Source organism: Festucalex cinctus, chromosome 8, assembly GCF_051991245.1.
Source record: "Festucalex cinctus isolate MCC-2025b chromosome 8, RoL_Fcin_1.0, whole genome shotgun sequence".
Taxonomy (NCBI): Eukaryota; Metazoa; Chordata; class Actinopteri; order Syngnathiformes; family Syngnathidae; genus Festucalex; species Festucalex cinctus.
Genome location: NC_135418.1, coordinates 13,987,653 through 14,009,148, shown reverse-complemented (window position 1 = coordinate 14,009,148; position 21,496 = coordinate 13,987,653). Strand labels below are relative to the sequence as shown.

The window sequence follows — 21,496 nt, the reverse complement described above, 5'->3', positions numbered from 1 at the left end:
TGTGACTGAAAAAGCCAACAAATGCCCATAAAAAGGAAAATGTCTAATTATGCATTTATTCATGAATAAATGCATAATTAGACATTTTGCAATGCCAAAACTTTGTACAATGTACAAAGTTCTCCACAGTGCCTCACTGTCTCTTAGCCTTTTAACTGTAAACATTGTAAAGTGAGACAAATTAAAGTGCATCAACATTTATAACATAACACTGCACAACTGGACACATGACATCGATATCTACCGTCAGTGTATCGATAATTTATTGCAACAGAGAGTGCAACAATATATTGCGATATCGATTTTTTCTCCCACCCCTAATGCACACACACAAAAAACTATACAGTACAGTCATTTATAAATGGTGACTTTGGTTTAAAAAAAAAAGAAGCTGCTTTCAGTTGTTCAGAGTCAATTTGAGCAGTCGTTTTGTTGTATTAGCTGCCATTGGTGCCATTCCATGAGGGTAAAATACAAGCATTTGGAGTGCCAGCGCTTTGAAGTAAGACAAAACCTACGAGAACAAGAAATGAGCGCAAGGATTAGGTGACTTGAAAGTGCTTCCCATAATCAAGGGATTAAGGTAGGATTTCTGACAGGAGTCTGATTTCAGTCTGATAAAATAAAACTCAATGGGTTTCAGTTGTTCACATGACAAAATAATTTCTCTTTAGTCTCCCCTTCAGTAAATGTGGTGAGACTGTCTTGCTCTGAAGCAGCATAGTGAATGTGAAAGATTTATTTATTTTTGTGTGTGCCTCAAATCACCTGAAGCATAGCTGTTGCACAATAGCCAGTGTGCTGGAAGAGCGCTCTGTGACTCACTGAAATAGGTCAGTCAAGGCAGCTGCTTCCATTAGCACAAGATAGAGCCTCCTTGCAAACATATCCCATAACACATTCCGGCCAGTAAGCAGCGGTGTGATCCGTGGAGAAAACATGAACTGGGATAATGCAGACCGGGAAACATGAACGGGGATTAAGCTACTTGTACAGTCAGGGAGGACTCACCTTTCTGCAGTGGTGATGTTTCATTACATAATATTGAAAAAAATATAAATAAATAAATCTTTTTTTTTTTTTTTTTTTTTTTTTTTTTTTAAATGTGGAAATTGACGATTGCCGATCTAATTGAAGATTGGCTTTTGACCTCATCATCATATTTGGAAATATATCTTAAAACAGGGGTATCCAAACTACAGCCCGGGGGCCATTTGCGGCCCGCCGTCCATTTTTTAGTGGCCCGCGACATGTGCTAAAAATGGCATTTGACTCAGTTCAACTAAAGTAAAAACAAAAATGTTTGGAGATGGTCCAAGTAAGAAGGGAAGGTGTCAAAAACACAGGAGCTATTAAAGGTTATTTTAGTTAACTCAAACTAATGAAAAAAATAAAATTCAAGAAACAATTTCGTTAACGAAATAAAACAAAAAGGAAGATGCTTTTTAAAAAATGAAAACTGACTGAAACTACATTCTATGTTTACAAAACTAACTAAAATAAAACTATAATAATAGCAAAAATGTCCTTCGTTTTAGTCTTTGGTAATTAATTTAATGCATGAGCTTTTGGGGATGATTTTAAATGTGATTTTTAGTAGATTTATTTTGATATAAACTGGAATAATGACGTTGCGCCCATGGTGTTTTTTAAATGTTGCGCACGAGTAATACACACTAAAAAAACAAAACAAAACCAAAAAAACTAACACTAATACTGAAACTAACTAAACTAAAACTACGCATTTATTAAAGAACTAAAACTAATAAAAAACTAACAGAACCACCCTGAAAAACAATTAAAACTAAATTTTAAAAAACAAAACTTAAACTAAACTAAATATATAACTAAAATATATATAACTAAATATACAAAAGCACAAATACATTTTTGTACAATTTTTAGGACTAATCTCTCTTCATAACATTATGTGGCCCTTGCGTCCTTCTGATTTTCTGTATGTGGCCCTCAAAAAGTTTGGACACCGCTGTCTTAAAAGATAATATGTACTGTACCGATCCTGTCACCAAATCTATTGGGCTGGATATCTATTAAAATCTAGAGTCGTGTTCTTGCTTTGAGATTGGAATAATTCTTGAAATTGCTGACACACTCAAAAGCAACCCATTGTCCATCTTTCATTTTTTCCCTCTCTGCTATTGCCCTGCTCCTCCTGAAGCAATGCAGTCTCATATTTTATTGTGTATGAAGGGCTGATGAGCAGAGAGGGGAAGACGAAGACAAAAGTGTAAAGTAAAACATTCACTTAATAGATCTACGTCAACAAAGTAAGTGGATAATAAAACATAGAAAAAACAGATATACGTTTAGAAGGCATTTGGGTAAGTAGGCAACTATTAGTTTTTTTAAGTAAAAAATATTGTAATTGTTAATGCTGCATTATCATGAACGAAAACAAAATTTTTTCTTTTTCTTTTTCTTTTATTATTTTTTTGAACATATAAACAGATGAACAGCAGAAATAAAACAGAAAACAACAACAATCAAAAGAGAAGAAAATCCCAATAAAATAATCATTCAATCAATCATAACTTACATGTTCAAAAGGGAGTAGGAAGAAGTTAAAAACTTATCTAGTCCTACCCCTTTTACTCAATATATTTAAACTTATTTCATTATTAATACAATTTTAATTTACTAATTATTAAAAAAATAAAAAAATAAAATAATAATAATAATAATAAATGATATATATAATCCAAGTTATATATATATATATACATATATACATACATACACACATATATATATATATATATATATATATATATATATATATATATATATATATATATATATATATACATATACACATATACATACATACATATACACACATATACACAAGTGCACTTAACATATTCACATTTACCAAAAACATATATACATAAATTTACTAAACATATACCATAATACCTATTTTTTTTTTTTTTTTTTTAACAAGAATTTTGATTTTTTTTTTTTTGACAGCGCACACTGTATAACTGTAGCAGCACAAGGACGTTGAAATGCGCACTCTATATACAAAATGCCTACACAAACATAAAGTGGAGAACATTTTGTAGGGGTCACCGACGTGATGCTCACAGGCACCAGGCAGCCCCCAAAGACCACATGAGTAGCCCATGGGCCTGTTCTAAAAAGACCTCACCAGTATGGGACAATTGTAATTTCCCAGGAATGTTGCTTTAGTGATTATTTAAAATTGTGAACACTGACATTTATAGAAATAAAATATTGATATTTATCTGTTCCCCAAATTAATATGAGAAAACATTAGCATGGCCAGTCTTCACATAAAAAAGAATATAATTAAATTCTAAATTAAAGCAATGCTGGCATGAGGAAGGTTCTTTGCATAATAACTTACAAATGTGCAGTATTTATCTTTATTACAGTCCTCGTGTCCTCATAGGCCACATGATTTTCATGGCATATTTTTTCCCCTCACAGTTTTGTCAGCAGCGGCAGCTTGACTGAATAATGACGGTAATCAACCTCTCGTTATAGAAACAGTGTTTTTAAAAATGATCCATTACATCATGTAGATGCAAGAAGTTTGGCTTGATTAAACTTTGGACCTCATTTCAGAGTGATAGTTTGCAATGGAATCCATGAATCTAATAATTATTTTAAAATGTGCCAATTTTAAACAGACCCTCCTGATGTTGTATTATCTCAGCACAGCAACTGCATCTTTGGCTATTTATTTGTATTTCTTTATAAACGTTTATATTAGATTATGTACTATTATTTTTGAAATAAATGGGAAACACTTTTATCAACAGTGACACTAAATTTCTTGCTGGCCGAAGAGAAATTTTAATGGCTGAGCAGAAAAGCAAACCTGATTTTAATATAACTCTTATTTTTATATTCATTTTGGTCTGCGTGGCGGAGCAGAGGATTCCTTTTGTGTTAATATGCTACCTAGCATTAGCATAATGTCATCTTTGCATGAACAGTAATGTCATCAGAATCTTTATTATGTCATCCCAAAGAGAGTTCAAGGGAGCACTCCAGATACACATTGATTTTTATTTACATACACAAGTAACTGTACATTCGTAGCTATATATAGCTAAGAAAAGATGAGCAAAGATCAAGTAAGTGACTGGTGATGCACTCATTTGAAGAATGAGCACTATGTCAAGAGTGATACAGTGATACTTCCAATATCACTAGTGAATATCTGCATTGTCATTCATACAGTTTACTGTTTACAGTTAACAAAGGAAGTCAGTTGATTGTGGACATTTAGATTTGGCTTCATGTTGGTTGATTTTGGACATTCTAGAAGTTAGGTACCATGGTAACCAGCTTGTTTATATTACATAAATGCCTATTAAGCAGTTGAGAAGTTAATCAGGGCTATTTTACTACCATGACTTGTTATGTATTCAATCAAGGTCGCTGACGTTTGTTTATTTGTTTGTTTGTTTGTTTTTGCATTTCCAATTCCTGTGCATGTACAATACTCAAATGTCCATCCAGTCTAGTATTTTTCATGAGCCTTCTTCAATGAACTGTTGCTTAAAAATATTAGCCTTTTAAAACTCTCTTCTTTAAAAGTGTCAATCTAAGCAAGTAGACATGAAGTGATGAAGTAAGACTGCAAATATTAATTGTAACCATTGTTGTTGGTGATGTGTTTTCACAATGGATCCTCATGTTCACAGGCAGCTGCCAAGTCATACAAAACAAACAAGAAAAAGGTAAGTTGTATGCAATACAAATTGCTCTAATTCTTGAGTGTTAATGGCGACAATTACTGTAATATTTGAAGCCATCGACAATGATGAAAAATGTGTACAATTACAAGCTGATCATGTGAAACTCATTTCAGGAGGATGAGGATCCGGGGAAACTAATTAAGCCTGTGGATCAACTGGACCTCACTGAAGCTGTAAGAGTGACGCAAATCATCATTTTATCAAATGTACAACCAAATCTAGTCAAGTCTAGAATTTACTGTATGTTCTTGGCTTGTTTCTCTACCAACAGGAGCTGAAAGAGGAGATAACAAGAATTCTGACGGCAAAAAATCCACATGCCCCCCACAATATTGCCAACTACAAATTTAATGTAAGCCAGGCTCTTTTGACTTTTTCTGTCATTAAACGGAAAGACAACCCAAAAGTTCTCTTGACAATAATATGTTCCATGCAGCCCCATAAGTCTAAACTCGACATTCTGATTAATGGTGCGTTTGTGTAATGTGAATTAAACAGCAAAATCCGCAAGTTTGTATCCATTTCGGGAGCAGCCACTTTGGCACTGTCAAGTGAAAATGACACCACAGTTGCTTAGGGCTCAGTCAACAACCAATCATGACTCACCTATTCTGAAGCTGAGCTGAAAGTAGCAAAATGGCCGCCCTCTGACGTGATAAAAATGGGTGGAGTTTGCTGCGTAACTCATATTCCACAAACACATTATTAATCACTATTAGAATGCCATGTTTAGATTAGTGGGTCTACAAGTACATAGAACATATTATGAAGATTTCATCACCATCGACATCATTGCTGCTTTATTTATTTATTTATTTATTTATTTTTTTTGCAGGATGGTGCTTACAAGCTGTCCCCCACGGTAAATCACATGGCTGTTCACTTCGTCTTGGAGGGTTGTCTCGAATACCAAGACTTTGAAGATAGTCAAAGTGTGTCATCCACCGAGGAACTCACTGAAGATGGTGACTGAAACTATTAACCTTTTTTTATTGACAGGAAATTCTCAACTCCAGTATTTTGACTATGGGCACAGTTCTAGCTGTACTTTATACGTTATGCTGTCTGGTGCCATGGTCAATATATGTAAATCCTATAAGAGACATAGCAAAGATAAGATGTATTAAATGGTTTGATCTTTTCTCAGCAACGGGGGAGGAGGGAGAAGAAGATGATGAGGTAAGGTGTGATGTCATTTTTGTTGACCTGAAATACTAGCTACTAACTAGCACTTGTTCTTGTGTGGTTGCAGGGGTTACATGTCTTAAATTTAGATTTCATTCATCAATAACTTCTAGTCTTCTCTGTCAACATTACTACCGTTGTTGATTTTCCATGCAGGAAGGATCTGGTGATGAAGAGGGCGAGGGTGTTGAGGAAGAGGAGCCCGTAGAAGAGGAGGCGCCAAACCAAGAACCGAAATGTACAAATCAGTTCAACTTCATTGAAAGAGCCTCTCAATCACACAATAATCAATTGCAGGTAGGTAGGCTAACATTTTATTAACATCCCATTCTCCAACAGTCATAGAAATTTTCAAACCTTGTTGCAGAATTACACGTGTGGGTGAATTTTTAATGCATGCAATATTATACTAGCAGTAACTACCAGAAGACTGCATATTCCCAGTTGAACTATTTAGTGGGTGTCAGAAAGATCGAGACACAGCCGTGGAGCCCTTTTCTGCCAGATGCGGAAGAAGGCCTAATCTGTCCAAAATGGTTACACCATGAAACTGCCTTGGAAGCCTCCAAACAGTGGAGGGCAGTATGACTTGATGGTCTTAATTGGTTTCAATGAAGTTCCATTATTATTTTCCTGCAGGGTAGAGGTTGCCAAACTATTCCTCCTCCACGGTGCAACTACTATGCAACTGCTTGTCAGGTAAAAAAATAAATAAATAACAAATCTGTGACCCTTTCAATTTCAAAATGTTTCTCAACAGCTAAGTAGTTTGTAGTAGATGGTGACATCACACTCCCACAGAAAAAAAATCCTGTCCATATCCCAGTCCCGATTCATGGGAAAAAAAAAGGAGAAAAAAAAAGGAAAAAAAAAGAAGGAAAAAAAAAAGATCCCATCCTGTTTGTTGCTCTTTTGAATGACTCCCGTACTGCTCCTATTTTGGAGTTCACTTTATTTGTATACACACACACACACACACACACACACACACACATATACATATATACATATATATATACATACATATATATATGAACTGATAACTGATAAAACTGGAATAAAAAAACTGGATAATCCCGCTTCTGTCTGCTCCCGTGACCTTTTTATCCTGTCACATCCCAAACCCGTGATTAATGGTAAGGTTGACTCTCATCCTGTGGGAATCTCATAGTAATTCCGTGGGATACCCGGGACCCAAAGGATTCCTGAAAAAAATGTGAGCCTCTAGTTTGTACATGCCCACTTTGGAATATTGCAATTACTCCTGTTTTGACTTTTCAGTGGAACATATATGATGCTTACATGTTGGAGCTACGAAAAAGAGAGCAAGAGAAAGATAAGGATAGTGACAAAAACAAAAAGTTGATGCTCATTGAGACACCGGTGAGTCACAGTATGCCTTGTACCTAATTTGTCAAATGTTTGTGTGATCAGCTGCATAGTATATATACATTTTTTTCATCAACTAAAAACAAAACAATATAGCACCTTCTGGATATTTGTCCACTTTTTGTCTGTCTTTTATATTTACAGAGTAATGATATCACCCAAGTATCCAAATCAGCCAAGCTGTTGGAACGGATGGTCAATCAGAACACGTATAATGAAGTATCACAAGGTGTTCAATGTTTATTCTTCATCTATGGATTTCAGCATGCGTTGTTGATAAACTGTAATATTGCACTCATGTACTACATTTTCCTCTCGCCTTGCATTTCCTTTCAGATTTCAAATACTTTGAGGATGCGGCTGACGAATTTAGGGAGCAGGAGGGTACTGTACTGCCTCTGTGGAGGTTCCAGTATAACAAAGCCAAAATGATGAGCGTCACTGCTCTCCGGTGGTCAGTTTGGTCAATAACACAGCAACACTTACTGAAAGAGAAATGGCCAGTGAAAGAGAACTAATTAATGCACCTTATTCCATAGGAATTTCATGTATCCAGATTTTTTTGGTGTGGGATTGGGATCATGTAAGTCAAAAAGAAATATTTGGATTATAGGGGAAGTCAACCCAAAAATTGTCTTGAAAATAATATGTTGTTATGTGCCCTCACTAGTCTTAAGACAACATTCTGATTGATAAGCATTTAACAGCAAAATCTACCCGCTTTTAACATCTCTGGGGGCGGCCATTTTGCCACTTGCTGTCAATTGAAAATGACATCACATTTGTTAGGGCTCAGGAAAGGAACAATCACAGCTGAGCTGTCTTCTGAGTTTGGTCACGTGACATTAGAAGCTGAGCTGATTGGTCGTTACCTGAGTCCTGAGCAACTGTGATGTGTGAAGTGGTAAAACGGCCGCCTCCACAGATTTTGCTGCTTAACTCATTCACTCCCAGCCATTTTCACACAAGCAGTCCCGTTCGCTCCCGACTGTTTTACTGGATTTTGACTGATTTTGCAAGGCCCACAGAATATTGTGTTCAATTGCTATAAAAGCATGGAACCTACCAAAAGAAAGATTAAAGTCTCTTCTTTCATCAGGAAAAAAAAGTATGTTTCTATCTGTTTCCGTTTTGCAGCAATTAGCATTAGAAGAGAGCTAAGTTTCATCAGTTTTCACAAATCTATTTAAAATTGTTAAGTAATTGAGCATTTTTTCTACATGGCCCTGGTTGATCTCCTTTGCTCTGCTGCCACCTGCTGGCCGTTTGTGTAATAATTACCATTTCTGCAACCGTTCTTTGCAGTTGAGAGGCTGCATCAAAGCCTTCTGTATACTCTAGCATAAAAAAAACACACACAAAAAAACACAAAAAAATACGTCTTTGGGACACTTAGAACATTAAAAAAAACGTATTTATACGTTATTGGGAGTAAATTAGTTAATTCGTATTCCACATGCATTATAATCATAATACTGTTTTTAGACTAGTGGGGCTTCATAGAACATATTACAGTCTTGTTATGATTAACATTATTATATTTAAAACGATACTGCGATGAATGTAACCCCTTCTATCCAATCCAATGGCAGATGACTTCAGCAAACAAAGCCGCGGGATGCTTCTCTTCTACACACTGAAGAACACCACCTACCCTGAGTACATTTTCCCGACAGGTTCTGGTGTCATGAGCCTCGACATCCATAAGCGACATTCATACCTGGTTGCTGTTGGTTTCTATGATGGCTGTGTGAGTGTGTACAACTTGAAAAACAAGGGACAGGACCCTCAGTACAAGAGCACCGTGAACAATGGAAAGCACACTGACCCCGTCTGGCAGGTGAGGGAGACCGATTGATTCATTTGCAGCTGTTCCAAAACAATGAGTAACTCGTAAAAAAGTTGGGTATATTGCTTCTATGACAACAGTATTTACACTGTTTTTCATTCAGGTACGCTGGCAGAATGACAACAGCCTCAATTTTTATTCTGTGTCTTCTGATGGCCGAGTTGTGTCATGGACACTCATGAAGGTTCGTTAGACTGTTTTTGATCATCCTATGTGTGTTATTTGATAAATGCGCTTTAAATTCTCATTTGATTTAGATATTTGTTATTCATATGTTCTGTTTCTGCACTCTACCTTTAAATCTTCAGAATGAGCTGGACTTCACAGATGCTATGAGGCTTGCACTGGATTATACTGTGTCTGATGGGCCAGAGGGTATTCAGGATCTCACCAATGGTGAGTTTTCACTTTATCCTGTGTGATCTCATGCCGCTGTTTATTAACCATTGTTGACATAACAGCTTTTCTTCACAGAATGCTTTACGTTTGTTATCCAGGCCAGTTTCTGCCACTGTGCACTGCTCATGTAAAGCCCTGTGTACTTTTTGTCTCCAGCTAGCGGCACATCCTTTGACTTTCACCCACAGATTGACGATGTCTACATAGTTGGCACCCAGGAAGGGAAAATACACAAGGTATGCTGGAGCAATTCATTCCAGTGTCCACGATTTGGCTGTCAATGAACTGTCAGATGCTTGAAATACAGCAGCTGTGCCCACAAGCCATAACGACGATTTAGTCTTGAGAGTGCGCGCTTTAATTGTCACTGCAGTCAGAACTGGAATTCTTCAATAGAATAAAACAACTACAATACTCAACTTTAAATAAGTCTTCAGAAATGCATTTTGAGTCTAAAAATACGTTTTTGGCCATGTCTTTCCCATTTATTTCTCGTGTCATTTTAAGTATTCTTGAGATCGATTTTGAGCTGCTGTGTATCCGATGGATGATGAAGTCAGTCGATGACAACAATAATCAGCAAATGACATAAAAATCAACTTGTCAAACACACATTCCTACCAATTGTGTCACTTTTTATGGCTTCTAATCCCCCGAAGAATATCAAAGGATTTGTACAGTTGAAACAACAAAAGAATAAGTATTCAACATAACATTTGCTGTCATTCTCTAGTGCTCCAAGAATTACTCAAGCCAGTATCTAAGGACATACGAAGCCCACAACATGGCAGTGGATACGGTGAGATGGAATCCTTATCACTCAAAGGTTTTCATCTCTTGCAGCTCAGATTGGACTGTCAAGATCTGGGACCAGGATTATAGGTAAGATTAATCATGGATGACGACAAAACTGTGGAGGCATGCAATATTATATTTTGGCCTTTAGATAAACATTTTAAACTGTGTTTAGTTAATAGTTAACTCAATAAAGCCTGAACCATGAAATATGAGAAAAAAAATTCAGATTCTGTTAGGGTTGAGGTGGTGGATGCAAGTGTTGGGAGGCAGAGGTGGTGTCAGAAAAGATTGTCTTTAATTAAACAAAAAACAAGGAGGCAAAACAAGGTGCTGGTCAGGAGCAAAACAAAGTCCAATAAGGGAAAGGAGACAGGAGACTATATACACACACACTAATGACATACTGAGACACACCTGGGCGAGACACAAGTGTCTGAGAGCACTGATTGGTAGACACACGAGAAAAGGCAGGCAAACACAGGTGAACTTGATCATGCTTGACGGCGGAAGCACATAGGGACAATATAACAAAACACAGATCATGAATGAAACTTATAAAAACATGAGGACAAAATCAAACAAAACCAAAACCAAACCTGAGCCATGACAGAACCAAAATAAAACCTAAACCAAACCCAACCCAAATCATCACAGATTCTTGGTAAATAGAATAGCTATTGGTCCTTTTGAACACACAAACAATTTAAAAAAAAACAAAAAAACTTCCACATACGATTTTTGATTTGTGTCATATTTGGTACATCCGGTCACAATGCTTTCAATTCGTACATTTATAACTGTCAAAAAAAATCACCATAAACAGACATATCAAACTTATTAGTATTTCAAAAAATCAGAAAGAACATTTCCCACTATTAATAAGTAATGGAGTCTCTCCGTACTCACTTGGGATGATCTTGCAAGATCGCTGGAAAAGCCATCATCTGGGAGGTGCTGCCCTCTAATAGATTATCCATGTAATGCATGTGTCAGATTATATACGTCAGGATTTAATGGGAAAAATAATAATATACTCATGCAATAGAGGGCTCAAAATGTGTTGTATTTGATATATGTTTGGCGCTATTGGGTTAAAAGTTTACCATCTACTCATGACATAAGAGTTCCTCTTTTTAATCAAATTTAATTTCTTGTGTGAGAATCATTTTTGGGTATTTTTGATCTGGATGTTTTGTGAGCATCTCATAAAAAACTGCTCAGCATCTTTTCATGAGAATGTAGAGGGAAATAATTCAAAAGATTATTTGCTATCATTTCAAAATGTTTGGAGTTTGACCTTTGAGTTGCACTGCTCTAGTTAAAAGAGATATTTAACCACAAAAGCTCGATAACTGTTCCATTTATTATTAGGATTTGTTTTCATGCAAATCACTGATATCCTATCCTTTTCCAGTACTCCAATGTTCACATTTGAGCTCAATTCACCAGTTGGCGATGTGACCTGGGCACCGTACTCCTCTACTGTCTTTACTGCTGTCACCACAGACGGTTTGGTAAGAGCCGTTGTGAAGAGCTTGCTTAGTCTGATCACTATACTTGCACACAATCTGCACTATGGCCGTGCTCAATATATAGAAAATGGATGGATTTATGGAAGTACTACTGCGACCATTAAAAAAACCAAAAACAAAATAATTTCAAATTGCACAGGCTGCCCTGTCTACAAATTACAGTACATTTTTTTGCGTGCAGCTTGGCCGTCACAGACAGCGGAAACACTAGTAGACCAGTTAGAGTCGTCCTTTGGGTAGATGTAGTGGGTTGAATTGAATTTATTGTAGGCATCTGATACACCCACACATACAGAACATGGACATGTAGACAAGAATGCTTCATCACTGAATTACTTGAAATGGCTCCCAGAACACACATAAGCGTGTAGCACAAATTTAGCGGTATGCAGATTCTAAATGTTAACGTCATGGCACTTAAATGCACAGTATGCATGTTGTTTGCTCAGCAGCGCACTAATTGCTCTGATATTATTTTTCAGGTTCATGTTTTTGACCTCGTCATCAACAAGTATCAGGCTATCTGCCAGCAGCCGGTAGTGAATAAAAAGAAATCTAGGCTGACTCACATTGAGTTCAACCCTGCCAATCCCGTCGTCATAGTGGGTGATGACAGAGGCTTTGTCATCAGCCTCAAACTGTCCCCTAACCTGCGCAAGAAACCAAAGGTAAACGTTCAAGAACACTGTAGAACGACATCATCAAAAAAATATTTTTTTTTTTTCTTTTATCATTGTTGTAGCTTGCCTAATTGTGTATGCATGTGTGTGTGTTTGTGCATATGTAGGGGAAGAAAGGTCGGGATTTGGTTGAGGGTCCTGAGGCAGAAGTAGCCAAGATGGAGAAGCTACTCAATCTGCTGAGAGACCTTGACCAAAGAATTGCTTTAAATTAACCAGTTATTCTTCTCATCAGCATTGCAAAGTACAATAAAGTATTCAACATTAAAACAATTTGTACATTTTTATTATACAAAATATTCCTCAGTTCTCCACAATGGTATAAAATTTCACCTTCGTAATATTTTATCCATAGACAGGCAAAATTTGAACAAGTGCATTGTGGATGTGTACATGAAATGACCTTTCGAAATTCCATTAGACTGCATGGAATTATTGTGAGATTATCAATCGTTTTAGGCCATCAGTCATGTCCGCCTTTACATATATTGATTATGTACTTCCATGCAACATGCACCTTTTACTTGGAACTGATAACTGGACCACCTACAGCAGATGTCTTCAAGCCTGGGATCTTTAAGGTATGACCCAGTATGACCTTCGAATACAGTGGGAAGATAGGCAAATCAACATCAGTGTTTTGAAGGAAGCCAACATGGGCAACTGTCATTTGCCATTCGGTATCATTGTCAACTTAATATGCATGCCAAATAACAGCATTACAAAACCAATTTTTTACGGCCATCTGAAAGAAGGTCAGTACACCCAAGAGGGAATGAAGAAGCAGTAAAACGGAGATGTGGCGGCCATTTTGGACCTCGTCAAAGGTAGGAGCCAGGAAATGATGTTGGCTTTAACGAAAGAGAAAGATTACATGTCAAACTTTTGACGAAAAACTGCGCTGTTCTGGGCACCCAAATAAAAATTACATTATTAAATTTAATTAATTATTAAATTATCATTTGAGATATCTGAGATAAATTTAACTTATCAATAACTCTATACTATTTATCGTGCCCATCTAAAAACAAATAGCTTTTTTTTTTTTAAAGTATTTTTATTAATTCATTTTCATGATTACAAATATACTTTAAAAAAAAAATGTTTTTATTATATTAATTCATGGGTGGCTTGGTGCATGAGTGGTTAGCACGTCCGCCTGCCATTACTGAGGACTCAAGTTCGAGTCCGGGCTTTTGGCCTTTCTGGGTGGAGTTTGCATGTTCTCCCCGTGCCCGCGTGGGTCTTCTCCGGGTACTCCGGTCTCCTCCCACATTCCAAAGACATGCATGGCAGATTAATTGGGCGCTCTGAATTGTGCCTGGTGTGCTTGTGAGTGCGAGTATGAATGGTTGTTCGTCTCTGTGTGCCCTGCGATTGGCTGGCAACCAGTTCAGGGTGTACCCTGCCTACTGCCCAAAGCCAGCTGAGATAGGCGCCAGCACCCCCGCAACCCTTGTGAGGAGCAAGCGGTTCAGAAAATGGATGGATGATGAATGAAATGCAGTGGCTTTCATGGCTATGGGAGTGATGCAAGCTACCAGTAGAGGGCAGTGGCTCACAGCATCGGGTCAGCCTCAGAGCAAAAGAGGTTTATAAAATACATTGCTTTACTGCCATATAGTTTGCTGTGTCATTATGTTCATTTTACACTGACCATTCTCGTTTACTTCTGAATATTATTTTTTGACCCATAATTGACCTCAATGAGGTTTTTTTTTTGTTCCGCCCAAGCCTGCTTACCACCAGATTTGTTGAACCAAGAAATCACACACAGATTTTTTGACAGAATAAAATATGCTAGAAGATTTAAAAAAAGGAGAAAAAAAAAGAAACATCATACCATGAATGATCCAAAGTTACGTGTTTGAAATGTATCAATTTGGTAAAGTTACAAAGCCTTATCCAAGACTTTGGGCTCGAGCAAATGGTCAGGGCCATTATCAATTGGAGATTACTGGGAACAGTGGTGAAACCAAAATTACTCCAATAATGAAACAATGACTTGTTGAAGGACTCACTGGCCTCAGTTAAGTCAGTCAGAGTTTATGACTCACAATAACAAAGACACTGGGCAAAAAAAATAAAATAAAAAGTTCCAAGATGAAAACTACTGCAGGAAAAACAAACACAAAAAACTCATCTCACATTTGCCAAGCAACATCTTCAATGACCCCCAAAATCTTTGGAGAAATAATCTTTTTGGAAGGTGTGTGTGACCTGTGATGGATGTAAAAATAACACAGCATTTGATGAAAATAACATCGTGCCAAGTTGCAAAAGTCAAACATGGCGGTGGCAATAGAATGGTTTGGGGCTGCTTTTCTCCTTCAGCACATGGACAAGTGACTGCCCTGAATAGCTACAGAATAAAATAAAACAAACTGAAATAACATAAAATAAAATTAAAATAAATAAGTAAGTAAATAAATAAATAAATAAATAAATAAATAAATAAATAAATAAATAAACATAGTTATAACAGTTCATATATACAGATATTAAAATTGCTTTCATGATCCAAAATATTTAAGTGAAAAATATGAAAAAAAAAAAAAAACATTCAGGAAGGGGAAAATGCTTTTTTTTTAAGCCAGTTGTCTTTTTTTTTTTTTTTTTTTTTTTAAACCAGAATACCAAATTATATTTATGATTTGTTAAAGTACATGAACTTTCCTGATGGCCAGTGTTTCTCGAAACCATGCATCCATCTGATGTGTCAGGTTGGTGAACCCCCGTAGAGGGATTAGTGATTAGGAATGCATGACTCAGGGGGCACTCATGGTGTAGAACTTGACTGACGGCGTGGGTTCAGCTGCAATTCAGTGACAGAATGACTGAGTGTGAATGGTTGTCTGTCTCTGTATGTGTCCAGTGATTGACTGGTGATCAGCACAGGGTGTGGGCTACTTTCCCTTCTGGAAGTCAGTTGGGCCAGGTTCCAGCCTTCTGACCAGGATTAACTCATTCACTGCCAGCCCAGTTAAAATGGAACTTTGACGTCTATAACCGTCAATGGCAGTGAATGTGTTAACGTCAAATGTATAGCTTGTGATAAAACACATTTCTTGGTTTGAGTCTTAGCTCCTTTCTGTTTTGAAAACAAGAGGATTCTTATGTCATTAAATTTTGGTGTTTACGTGTCTTAAATATAGACCCAAATCATCACTAATTGCAGTTTCCCCCCGAAGACATGCTCTGCTGTGCTGAAGTTGTTTTGTCAGCCTTCTGCACTGCATTGTGCTTGTTCGCCATAACAACACCCCCTGTGCTGCAGCAGGATCCTGATGTAATTGCATCCAAACGGTTCCCCTCTCTTTTGCGCTTGATATCACTGCTGACACCCACTAACTCGAACTCGGCCCCGCCTCCACCTCTCGTTCTCTCGCTCTCGCCGTGTCTCTCTCTCCCTCCCGTGCTCGCTGTCTCTGCTATCACACAACTCCTCAAGCAGTGCTGCCTCATCTTTGATTGTGTTTGATGAGCAGATGGAGAGGGGGGGGGAGGCCAGCGCACAAAAGTGGAAAGAGCCTATAAGGCTAGTGAAGAGCACTTTGTTCCATGTGAACACAGTGGAGAGTGAAACATGAACAAAGCTGCATGTTCATTCAGAAGAGCCTGCTGGGTAAGTAAGCAACTATTATATTTGTATGCATGTATGCAGTTAAGTTTTATGATGACATAGTGGAAGAAGGATGCATGACATGTAGGGATGGGGATATTTAATATGTTATAAGAGCTTAAATGCTTTAATACACACATTGCTACAGACCGCATTTTGTTATACAGAGTTGTCCTAATGAATTGAGAGCAAACTTCATCACTGTCCTATTAGTTAGCTAGAGTTGTGTGTCTAATTAATCTTAACATGCTTAATCATTATCAAACAAGAAACAATTATCTGGTACAATTAGCCACGCTTGTTCATTTGTTTTTAATTGAACTTTAATGAGTATTTACAGCAAATTGCTTTGCTGAGAACCCATATAAAATAATGTCGCTAGATTCGGGATGAAGTTCCCAAATAAACAAGCACTTTTACTTTCATTATCATTTTGAGATGTTTCTTGTAATTTTGCGAATGTTGCTCATTTAAATAAGTACTCATTAGTTGTCATTAACAGTTCTAAATAGCTACCAAGGTGTAAAACTTGTCAGTTGAAGTTGAATTCCTATCCAATCTAAGACTGTCCCAATTTAATTAGGCCTACTGCTAACGGAAGTGACGACTTCACGACAAAACATGATAATAATAGATACCGACTTGACTCAAAGTGACATGTGTTCGGCACCAGGAGATATTTACTCAGCTGTTCAGGTCGCTAAAATTAGAAATAAAATGTGACTTTGTTCTGCTTGTGTCTTATTATTACTCCTGCCAAGAGAGTGATGTGGAGGATATGCTGTGCAGTCATACTGAAAAAATAAATTAAAAAAACAAAAAAACAAAAACAAAAGGCACACTCAGTGAATGCATAAAAAAAAACATGGAAAGAATTTCCAGATAAATAAATAGCTTAAAGAGACAATTTGTAGAATCTTTTGATTTTTTTTTCCAATGGTGATTCATTTTAAAAACCCATTATAAATTTAAATAAAATGCAAACATGAAAAAAAAGTTCAATAACCTCAACGTAATATTTGAAATATAATTTTAGTTCTAGTAATAGCTAATTATACTACATAGGTCGCGCTGAACCTTAAATGAGGCTGCCATGTTTCACCACCATCTTTCTGCTATGGATACCCGAAGGGGACACATTTAGCGAATGTAGCGATTGGTTTTAGGCTTGCAAAGTGTGGTCTCTCTGAGGCACCATAGTGCACATGCTTCAAACATAGATTGCTGCATTCTATTAGTTCACCATTAGATGGTAAAATATTCGCTACACTGTCCCTTTAACCATTAACAATTCTTTTGGTCTTGCTTCATGTAATTGGAGTTGCACCAACATAATTTATTATGGTTGATTTAACTAAATTACTAGAATTTTGCCAAACATAATTTAAGTTAAATTTTCTGTTCTTCTAATTGGTACTTGCTGATGGTTAAACGACCACAAGAGGGTGACAGATACTGGTATTGGCTGCCATCGTGAGAACCAATACCTTCAAACATTGGCCTATACAATACCTGGTATGGTTATAGGGGGGGTGGGGGGGGGGGTGGGGGGATTATTACATCGCGTAGTTGCACAAAATAAAATTATCTAGCTAGTCGCTACACATACATTTTTAAAGTACATTATACATCTACTTACCGGTAATATGTTTCTGGATCCAGATGATTTTATTGCTTGCAACCACTTGATCGATGTGCCAATCAGATGAACGTTTCTTTCTACTCATCCATCGCTATTTGCCTGCATTGTGATAAATGTTAAAAATGTGATTGCTCATGTTATTTCAATGTGAATGAAACTATTAATTGTAAAATCAACCAGAATTTATACAAATTCTACTTGACTTAATCACGTTCATCCTACAAACATGAAATTATTGAATTGCCGATTACATATTAGATTTAAGTTACAGGCAGCCAAAATCCTTTTCAAATTTGTATTTTTATTTTTTTTAAATCTAAATAACCAGCCTTTATGAATGTCTTCATCAGTATGAACAATGTAACTGAAGTTTGGCTCATTAATTTTAAACAAACAAGTTCCTGCAGTCTCTGCAGAATTTAAAAGGTGCTTTTGCTATTTTAGTTGTATAGTGCATTATGCCATAATTTAGTATTATGCAAAGGACACAAATTCGTGTCACTGGTGACTTCCCCTGACATTTACATTTATTTTAAAATGGCTTCTCCAACAAAATGCAAATTGAGGTAGTGATTTATTTTTTTTACCGTTTTCATAGCATCTCTGCAGTTATGCTATTTCTGCTTCCCTAAATAGTACCAGAGGTATGTGTGTGTTTCTATTTACCGGGCAAATTCTGATTGTTCAATCCCCCCCTCACCCACCCTCTCTTTCAGACATGGGCAATCATCCACTATGACTGAGCCTGCATGGAGTCAATCATACAAGCAAACATTTGAAATCTAATCTGAAGAGACAAAAGCTGACTTAGCTGCTGTTAATTAATCAACTGAAAGTAAAATGCACTGAAAAGAGGATCAATGACTTATGTTGATTTTGTTTATTATCTTATCAAATGTGGACAATGGATCCTGAAGATAACAAACACTCCCACTTTATGAAGACTTAAGACATTATGGATCCTGCCTAAAGTTCAAGCAGACACTGGACACTGAAGCCCCACGATGGAATCAGAAGCGAGTGCGCCAGTACTGTCCACAGCAGCCTTGGTGGCCATTGTGTGCAACGCGTTTGCTGCTATCTTCCTCCTCCTCCTGTGTCTTGTCCTTTATCGAGCTTGCAGGGTCCCTTCCAGCCCAGACAGACTGATGGTGCTGTCTCGCAGTGAGGGAGAAGGCAGGCCTCTAAATGAGAAATACCTCCTGACTTCCTGACTGCAGTGGGAGGAGTCATATGTAGCAATGAGGGGAAAAAGTGCGAAGAAGCGCCAGGACTCACAAAAAGCAATAATTAGGCATGCCTTTCGTACATTAAATACAACCGGGGGCTTTCTTGATGTATAGAATTGGAAGTTTAATGCACACATTCGGAGGAAAATGATTGCTGTAGGTGGTTTCTAAATATATCCTGTCATTTCATCTCAGCATATTGGTGACAACAGGGACTGAGCCTGTGTGTGCCATTGTCACTCATAAATCCCAACAATCTGTGTGCCAGAACTCTTTACAGGGGCTGTGACATCATGGTCGAAGAAGCTACAACAGGCGTGTCAAACATATGGCCAGTGGGCCGGAACCGGCCCGTCCAATGCGGCCCATGAGAACAGAACACAAACCAGTGTTTCACTAAAATTAACTGTTGGTGATAATTTTGTCCACTGGAGGGAGCACTGACGACCACTTAAATGACATTCTGAAATTTGGCTGTTACTTCGGATTTGATGACAAAATTTTGCACTCAATTTTGTTGACAAATTTCACATTACTGTACTCTGCCAAAAGATAATCAAAATTGGGAATATTTTCAGAATGTCATTATTTGCACCAAAAAAAACAAAAAAAAACTAAAAACAACAACAAAAAACAGGAACTATTTTGACCTGTCGTTATTTATAGCTTATTAGTCCATGGGCAAACTTTTCTGGCCCACTTGAGATCAAATTTAAATGAAAGTGGCCCCTAACTTAAAATAAGTTTGTCACTCATGGGCGACAATTAATGTCGATATAAGATACAGTGCTCAACATTAATGAGTACATTCCTTCTAAACATAAGCTATTATGAATTTCTTAGTGAAAACATATAAAATTTAAAAAATAAAATTTAAATTACATTTTTCTTGGCAGTAGTAATAAATGTGATTTTTTTTTTTGGGGGGGGCACATTAATAAATTTCATTTGCAATCAATAACGCACATATGTGGGATTATTTAGTTGTACAGTCTGCCATAGAATTGTATGATTTTGAAATTTTGATTGTAAAAGGAAACTGTTGGGGTTGTACTCACTTATGCAGAGCACTCAATTCCTCACCCTGACATCTGCTTTTACTTTGCATGATGTCCCACTGACTAACCTGAATGAGCCATGATACACTGAGTGAGTGAGACATTATACAGGCAAAAGTATTGGGACAGATATCTTTCAATTTGTGACTCAATCAATCAAGGGTCGACTCGTCTACTTATCAAGCTGTTCTGTTTCAACATGAATATGCCCATGGGAACAAAACCACAAAAGACATGGATTTGTGTGGCAGAACTCGAGAGTTCTAAAATACTTTTAGGATGAAACAAACACCTCTCTCTCTCTTCCTCTCTTTGCCCCTGGATAAATGGTCAAATATCCTCCAGACTTTCGATTCCTTTTACCAGCTGTAGATGTAATGTCCAAGTGTCCCAACTACATTTGTCCTCACAGTGTAGAATGAGGCCGTGGTCAAGCAAAAAGATCAGTAAACACAACGAGAAAGTCGTTTTCCCAGTGTCAAAGCAACATGGACGAGCAGCCCTCTCCGACAAAAGCCGAGGAGCTGAACTGACAAATCACAGTTAATGGACAGAGTGCCGCGTGTGTCCGCAGCAAGATGTCAGGGGGACATTGAGTGGCACTTCACTGAACAAGAGCATCGCAACCAACCAGCAGTATCATCATGACTCAAAGCGAAGCGCTCTTGTGTACTGGTTCATCCCTGGAATGCTGCCCAGGACTGCACGTGCAAGTCAATTCACATCATTTGTGGTCTGAAGATGTTGAATCGATCAGGCTAATTTGTTTTGCTGGTCACTTCGAAGAATCCAACATCTTAATCAACATGTATAATACATATAGAATTGGCTTGGTCATTGGTTACTGCTGAAGTATATGGTCTTAATGTTGTCTGTTTCATGTAACAAGTGCTAAAGTAGACATAAAAATGAATTTTATAATTGAATGTGACTGATTTCTTTGATAAGAAAGTATTTCCGGCTTCATGGACGACATTCAGAAAGGTTGGGCACTACCGTTTACATTCTGGGTTGAGAGAATACGGTAATTTCTGGAGTATCGAACACTTTATGTTTGTTGTTAGTTCACAGGCTTCTTGATGATTCATAGAGAATTGGTAAACATTACAAATAGATGGACTCTATCAATTGCATTTTAGGGTGTGGGTGTCACGGTTGAGTTTGTGTGGTGCTTAAAGTGGGCCACACAAGTACAGGGGAGAAGAGGGTAGTGCAGGATATACTCAAAAAGAGGATTTATTTACAAAAAAAACCCCTAACAAAGTACATGGAATAATAATAATAAAAAAAAATCATTAATAACATATAAACAAGATGTAAAATAACAAACAAAAGCTTGGATGCTGTTTATTAGGATTC

General features: G+C 37.2%; 1 protein-coding gene across 4 annotated transcripts; it reads left to right on the top strand.

Annotated features, from left to right (window-relative positions):
• The first annotated feature begins 4,030 nt into the window (after positions 1-4,030).
• On the top strand, positions 4,031-12,841 carry LOC144023356 (dynein axonemal intermediate chain 1-like). Of its 4 annotated transcripts, none has more exons than XM_077528666.1 (20): positions 4,031-4,127; positions 4,701-4,736; positions 4,868-4,927; positions 5,026-5,106; positions 5,590-5,719; positions 5,902-5,933; positions 6,096-6,236; positions 6,579-6,638; positions 7,221-7,322; positions 7,473-7,557; positions 7,665-7,782; positions 7,868-7,911; positions 8,921-9,168; positions 9,281-9,361; positions 9,486-9,573; positions 9,733-9,812; positions 10,310-10,458; positions 11,789-11,888; positions 12,389-12,574; positions 12,694-12,841. In XM_077528666.1, exons 1-20 carry the CDS (start codon positions 4,113-4,115, stop codon positions 12,799-12,801), a joined length of 1,944 nt encoding a protein of 647 aa, XP_077384792.1. In that variant the 5' UTR covers positions 4,031-4,112; the 3' UTR covers positions 12,802-12,841. The 4 variants fall into 4 exon arrangements, with proteins under 4 accessions (XP_077384792.1, XP_077384794.1, XP_077384793.1 ...); XM_077528668.1 differs by lacking the exon at positions 4,031-4,127 and adding an exon at positions 4,175-4,333; XM_077528667.1 differs by lacking the exon at positions 4,031-4,127 and adding an exon at positions 4,381-4,430.
• The last annotated feature ends 8,655 nt before the right edge of the window (positions 12,842-21,496 follow it).

Excerpts from the sequence above, each read along its gene's own strand:
- LOC144023356 (XM_077528666.1), top strand. Across the intron at positions 4,928-5,025 it reads AACTGGACCTCACTGAAGCT|GAGCTGAAAGAGGAGATAAC; the intron begins GTAAGAGTGACG and ends CTCTACCAACAG. Across the intron at positions 6,237-6,578 it reads CACACAATAATCAATTGCAG|GGTAGAGGTTGCCAAACTAT; the intron begins GTAGGTAGGCTA and ends ATTTTCCTGCAG.